Genomic DNA, 6,842 nt, shown 5'->3' with positions numbered 1-6,842 from the left:
AACGCGCCAACTGGCAGGGAAACACACAAGGCTTAAATACATACTGAGGTGATTAGGGAATGTGAAACAGGAGGAGAGCACAGCTGGGACTCATCAGACATGACGAGGCAAAACTCAACACATTGACATAGTACACAGACTTTCAAAGTAAAACAGGAAACTGAACAGACGTGGACTAACCTAGGGGATACGGTGACAGAACAAGAGACACACTGACAGAGACGACTGTATACTAACAGAACACAGAACCACGACCTAAGAAGGAGAACACAAGAAATGCCCAGGACCTAGGAAGTTAGGAATACTAGCGACAGAAATCAAACCCAAGAGAATCAAAACACATCATGAAATCAAAGCTAACTAATACAAACAGAAAAACACCGAGTCCACAGACTCAGGACCGTGACACTTTGGGTAGGTAGAACTTAGGATAACTGAGGGGGAAAAAAATAAATAAATAAATAAAGGAAAGGTTAAGGACATTAACAAAAGACAATGAAAAAGCCAGAACCCAGGAAACTAAGATTACAAGAATAAAATGACCCTAACCCTAAAATACTGTTAGACCACAGTTGAAGCTTGCTCTACTGCATTTCTGTTATTAACAGTGAATCAATTGGCGGGGCATTATTTAAGCATAGCCATCTGGCATAGTGATCAGATGAATGTCTCAAATCCTTTGGGGAAAATCACAGCATTTATTATTCTGAGCAGTAACATGTTAAAGATGTCTTATACAATACTAGGGTGACTGGAGTGCCACTGAGTTACAGTAATAGTGACAATTATGCCATATCAGCCACCCGAGTGGAACATTTGAATACCTTTGGACGGATATAAAGATTGGAGCGACCCAGTAGGTTTCTTGCTCTAATTTCTTGGGGCGTCTCCTCTTCAAGAGGAAGAATGAGCCGCTGTCCATTCACTTTGCATAGATCGAACTGCAAGGGTATGTCTGCAATATTGTCCCGTAGTGCCTGCCTGAATTCAGCTGCATTTAGGTTTACAGGAACGACCACCCGAGTAGCAGGAGTGGCATCTGTAATCAAATTTAAACCAAATTAGCTTTCCCTAAAAACGGAAAAGGGTAAATTGTCACATTGTAGTGTCTCAACATCAACTTATTGGTGCAAGGAAATAAAGATTACAAAGGTGCTAAAAATCTAATGCCAAATTCTACAATTTGTAAACAACTGACACCATGATGTAATTCTCATTTTTCAAACCCATCACTCCAAATAATTAATATTAATATAAATATTGATTACCCCTATGAGATCGGTAGTGTGTCAGTGTGGGATTCCTTAGTACTGACACCTTAAACGTTAACTGGCGATGTCTGGTTCTCCCGCCTCTTGGTCTGCGCACTGGCCCACCTCCGTGCTGTTGGCGGAAAACTCCAAAGCTATCATTAGACCATGAGATAATTTTAGTGAAACTAATCACACAGAGACACCCCCCCCAAGAAAAAAAAGAAAAGAAAAAAAAACCACCCAACACACTCAGAGTAAGGAATGAGTGTTCAATCGGTGTTTATTGCATGCATTTTTCTATTGTCTCGCAAATTAAATGCTCCCTGAAAATATGGGATATGCTACATTTATAAACTAAAATCTTTATGCATAAATGCACATAACAGGGATTAAAATGACTGTCATTTGAAGTCGTCAATCTAGGATAGACATTTATGATTACAGAATTTGTTGTTGAATTGTAACAGATAATTAGTAAACGAGCCATTTATTATTTAAAAATGTAAAAGTTATTTCCTTTTGCAAAAACAAAAAAGGCGCAAAGCTAAAAGCTTGCCAATAGAGTAACCACCACCAAAGCATTTCACCTTTGTAGAAGAGATGTCCCCTCTTCACTGTCATCTTGATTCAGTAGCCGGTTAAATTGGGCATTCATTCTGTCTCTGATATCAGTGACTCTCCGTCGAAATGCAGCGCTCCGTTCGGACATGACTGTTCCCAAAAAGTCCGCCAAAAGGCTGGGCAGATATATATATATAGCATCCCTAAAATTCAAAGTACGGCGGGAGAAGGTACATTGTTTGTGATTGGATCAGCAAGACTGAAGGTTGTGTTTTTTTTTTAATCCACCCCTTACCACAACCTGTGATCAGAATTTGTGTTAACCAATCACAGTCAACCTCATATTTGTGTTGTCTCAATCAAGCTATGTGCGACAAACTACATACAGATGAATGCATGCGAAATCTCTGCGCCAACAAAAAACACCGTAAGTACCCTAGTTAATCTCAATTATTGTTCGTCTTTGCTAACTAAAAGCTAAGCGATGATTCAAAAACATTGCTTTGTCCTTTTAAGCACATGTTATATGTTAGCTTTGTATTGTAGTAAGCGAAAAAAAAGTCATGCTGAGAACCTTCACAGACAAGTCATGCTAACCTTTGTCCGTTAGGAATGTTGCCAACATGCCATTTTAGGTGAGGCATGTTAATAAGGTCTTTAATATGGTACTCCGTTTAGCCACTTTATATTATTTAAAATACGGTTTTATATCACTTGTTACATTAGCCGGATTAGGCTACACGTTACTGCACTGCCATCCCAGATAGCAAGACGACATTGAATTGATGTTGATTTTTTTCTATAAAGTACCGGAGAAAGTAGATTGAATGTTCTTTTGTTATCACTGATTTATGGTCTAGTTACAGTTCACTAGCTATGTCGACGTGCAATTTAGGTATATCTGACCGGTAAATTAAAGCAGCGATCACCTGGACTGTTCCGTATCACCCCTCTCACAGTGGTACATCCCTCCAGGTAACCATTCACAAGTCTTGTACAGTAGAGCGGGAATTAATCTCAGCGGAATTGAGAGGAGAAAGTGGATGCAAGCTGCCGTTAAACTTGACTGAAGAAGAAGAGAGGAGAAAGTAGAGAAATGAATAAAGAACAGTCAGTATATGCAGAAAAGAAATAATAAAGTTAAAAGACAGCATGGTCTTCATGAACCCAGGGTACAATACAAAAATGTCGTTTTATTTAAGTGAGCAAAACAATGTAGACCATGTTCATTTTGGTAATTAGTTGGAAAAAAAAAACTAATGACAGCATTTAAAATAAACAAAGATGAATAACATGGATGGGAACATTTGACAATGGAATCGGAACATTATCAAAAATGATTTTTCAGATCTGCTGAGTAGAAGATGCGGAGATTCAAATTTTTAACTTGGGTGTGTGTTTGAAATATGAAAATATTGGTTGACATCGTTGACATACTGCTATTAAAGATAGGAATATGTATGAAACGTAGATTCAAAAGCTCTATTAACAGAACTATAACCTGTTAGAATGTGACATTTATTTCAGATGCATTCTGTAACTGTTCACAGTCCCAATACTTAGTGATGACATAGTGTTTCCAAAAGTGCTCAGTCACAATTTTCAGAAGACTAACATGAAATTTTTTGATTTATTTAAATATATAAACCTGTTGAAAGCAATAATTTAAATTTTTGTCTTTGTAGAATCACAGTACAAAGTATGGCCTGGAGGATTTTCATCTCAAGGTGCAAGAACATTCATAATGACTGTACACGGCGGCTGCTGATGGACGATGTTGGACCAGATGTGCTACAGTTAGCGTTAAGGAGGTATGATGAAAGCATGATGGAAAACATTTAACATTTTAACTTGCATAAAATGTTTAAGGGGAATATGGCCTGAAAATATAACATGAATTAAGAAGTAATTTTTTGATGTCTTTGAGGTTGGAGACAATGCAGAGAAGCCTTCGGTGGGCAAGAGGAAGACTGATCAGTGTAACTGCAGCAGATCAACTTCTGCGTGACTTGGCTGAATTGATTCAGGAGGTCGAACTGTCTACTCAGCATGGCCAACAAGGTAAGCACATATTGTGTCGATTCCTTGACTGATCAAAAGTGTGAAATAAATTATGACTCTGTCTTAACCTATTTTCCAAATACACCAAACGCTTATATATTTTCAGGCTCTTTTGGATACCAGGCACCAGTGGTTTTCAACAGAGGTAGAGGCAGATCCCTTTACCTTATCACTCGGGAACAGCTTTCATTCCTGAAGTCATGTGGATTCACTGCACCTCAGATGGCTGATATTTTGAATGTTTCACTTCGTACAATTCGAAGATGTCTGCGGTCAGTGACTTTTGAAACCAGTGTGACTTTCAGTTCTTTTGTGACACACACCCACTGTTTATTCAAATTAAATGGTATTGTGAAATTGTAAAAATTAGTATATTTGAATGTGCACTAACTAGTCAAGTAATGATGTGTGTTGTTATGGCAGTGATAAAATACTCGTGTTCTTTTTGTCTGATTTCAGACAGTATAATTTCACCCGTGCATCAATGTATGCGGAACTGACTGACAGTGCGCTGGATGAACATGTGCAGGACATTGTCGCTGGCAATGAACAAATTGGTCCTGAGGCTGTCAGAGCCTCCCTGCGAGTACGTGGACTACGTGTACAGCGAAGGAGGGTTCGAGCAAGCATGCTACGGATAAATCCTGGAGCAGCTGCCATAAGAGCAGTTTTGCGGAGACCAGAACGAAGAACATATCAGGTTGCAGGTCCAAACTCATTGTGGCACATTGATGGAAATCACAAGCTGATAAGGTAACCAAGCACACTGATTTGTTGAACACCTATTTTGACCAAAGTGAAATTCAGCATTACATCAAATATAACTGTTGAACAGTAAGACACATCCAATAGAGCCAGGCCCTGTGATGGGCAGTCCTCTAACACAACTGGTTATGTTTAAAGGGGAAAATGAGAGAACACAGACATCGCAAGCAACGTACAGACAAACTTGACATGCAATAGTGCCATGTAAATCAATTAAGAGTGTGTGTTTCCATTGTTTCAATAACAAAGCAGAAATAAGATTTTTCTTCTTATGGACCACTGTTTTAGGTGGAGGATAGTCATTCATGGGGCTATTGATGGATACAGTCGTCTTGTGGTCTTCCTTCATGCCTCAAACAACAACCGTAGCAGTACTGTTTTATCAAGTTTCATCAGAGCCGTGGTATCCTATGGTGTACCCTCGAGGGTCCGGACAGACAGAGGAGGGGAAAACAATGCTGTCTGCCTGATGATGAACATTTTCAGAGGCTTTGATCGTGGAAGTGCCCTAAGAGGAAGGAGTACCCATAATCAGAGAATTGAGAGGCTCTGGGGTGATCTGTGGCGAGGAATGACCAATGTGTACTGTGATTTATTTCACCACCTGGAGGAGGAAGGCATCATTGACATTGACAATGAAATGCACCTTTGGGCTCTCCATTACATCTATCTCCCAAGGATCAACAGAGATTTGAAAGACTTCACTCAACAGTGGAACAATCATGGCTTGCGGACAGAGAGACACTTGAGCCCATTACAGATTTTTGTCCGAGGCAGCCTCCAGCAACAGGGCCGAGCCTCAACTGCCATGCAGGACATCTTTCAGACCAGAGCAGCTGCTGCTGATGGGACTATTGGTGGGACAGCTGATGGTGGTGTGACAGCCACTGAGAGTGAGACGACTGCTGCTCAGGGCTCAGGTGCAGATTCTGGTGGTGGTGCTGCTGCTCATGGTACAGATGAGCTGGGATTGCTGGTCGACTGGCCTGAGAGGATTACTGTGCCAGACATTGAATTTACTCTGGACGGAATGGTGATGGAGCAAGTGGTAGAACTGTTTAATCCACTAAGTGGCACCAGAGGGAGTCATGGTATTGAGCTCATCACTGGCCTACTTTCTGGACTCCACATATCACTGAGACAGTTCAATTAATGACTGAAACATAATAGCAGCAAGTGGAAAGACTTCAAAATATCTAGGTGACTGGATACATATAATGTGAAAAGTTATGATACGTGTTTACTATGTACCATTGAGTAGTGGTGTAAATGCTGTTAAAATGTTCTGTGTGGATTTCATGATGTAGATGACTGATTTGTAATAAGTTACATAATATCATGAATATATATATAGTTTGTGTTGAAATGTCTTTATTTGAAATGTACATGTGTAAAGTGTAAGAGCTAGTGTCTCGTGAGAATACCCTTAACGAGAGTACACGAGACTTTGCATGGACTGCGAGGGAGCAGATGTCTCTCATGAAGCGATTTTAAGTTAAAAGTTTACTAAAAGAAAAAGCAACACAAGGACTTAAGGACCTCTTTTCAGGACAAGCAGCCAACGAGGTATTTGTCATTTGAGAAATGTTGTTATTTGTGTTTGGACTTAATATGTGTACTCTAAAGTTGCTAATTGATTTGTACTGTTCGCTTGTGACCAGTTCTCATGGTGTATCGGCGTACTGGTGATGGTGAAGCCAAGGAGAGAAGGCCCAAGTAATAAACGCCCGTTTCAAAGAACCGACCTGTGTCTGTGTTGTTGTGAATTCTGTCATGGAAATCAATGCATTTCCTGAAAGAAATCTCTCCTTCCGGGTCATCCGTGGATCGAGTTTCCTTCGAGACATGGGCAGCGATAAGCAGAGTTTTGTATAAGATTAATTATTCAAAGTAAGCTCAGGTATGCCGTTCAGCGGGTTAGTTACAGCGCCGGGAGTAGCCTGGGAGAACAAAATGATACAGAGACTGCTTCAGGTTGCTTTCCCAAAATCAACTCAAAGTTTATTCTTCTGTGCAGGGTTTTTATAGGCAGAAGGGTAAAAGTGTGTCAACAAGTTTCAAGTTACAAGTTACAACCATATAAGGAAGTTCCCCCTAGCTCTGAAAGGGGCCTTCTATAATCTCAACATACTTTTGACAGGTCCATTAAACACTAGACAGTTAGAATCCTTTAGTGATATAAGTTTGCACATGGTAGAATAC

The 6,842-nt window shown here is 40.0% G+C and overlaps 1 protein-coding gene across 1 annotated transcript; it reads left to right on the top strand.

Annotated features, from left to right (window-relative positions):
- Nucleotides 1-4,359: 4,359 nt before the first annotated feature.
- Nucleotides 4,360-5,793, top strand: LOC143414138 (uncharacterized). The gene is made up of 2 exons (XM_076877861.1): nucleotides 4,360-4,628; nucleotides 4,929-5,793. The coding sequence occupies exons 1-2, from the start codon at nucleotides 4,360-4,362 to the stop codon at nucleotides 5,791-5,793; spliced, it is 1,134 nt and encodes a 377-aa protein (XP_076733976.1).
- The last annotated feature ends 1,049 nt before the right edge of the window (nucleotides 5,794-6,842 follow it).

The sequence above is a fragment of the Maylandia zebra genome, linkage group LG19, assembly GCF_041146795.1.
Source record: "Maylandia zebra isolate NMK-2024a linkage group LG19, Mzebra_GT3a, whole genome shotgun sequence".
Taxonomy (NCBI): domain Eukaryota; kingdom Metazoa; phylum Chordata; class Actinopteri; order Cichliformes; family Cichlidae; genus Maylandia; species Maylandia zebra.
Note: the sequence above shows the minus strand (reverse complement) of the source record. Positions and strands in the feature narration are given on the sequence as shown.

Excerpts from the sequence above, each read along its gene's own strand:
- LOC143414138 (XM_076877861.1), top strand. The coding sequence starts at position 4,360 with ATGTATGCGGAACTGACTGACAGTGCGCTGGATGAACATGTGCAGGAC. Across the intron at positions 4,629-4,928 it reads GGAAATCACAAGCTGATAAG|GTGGAGGATAGTCATTCATG; the intron begins GTAACCAAGCAC and ends CCACTGTTTTAG.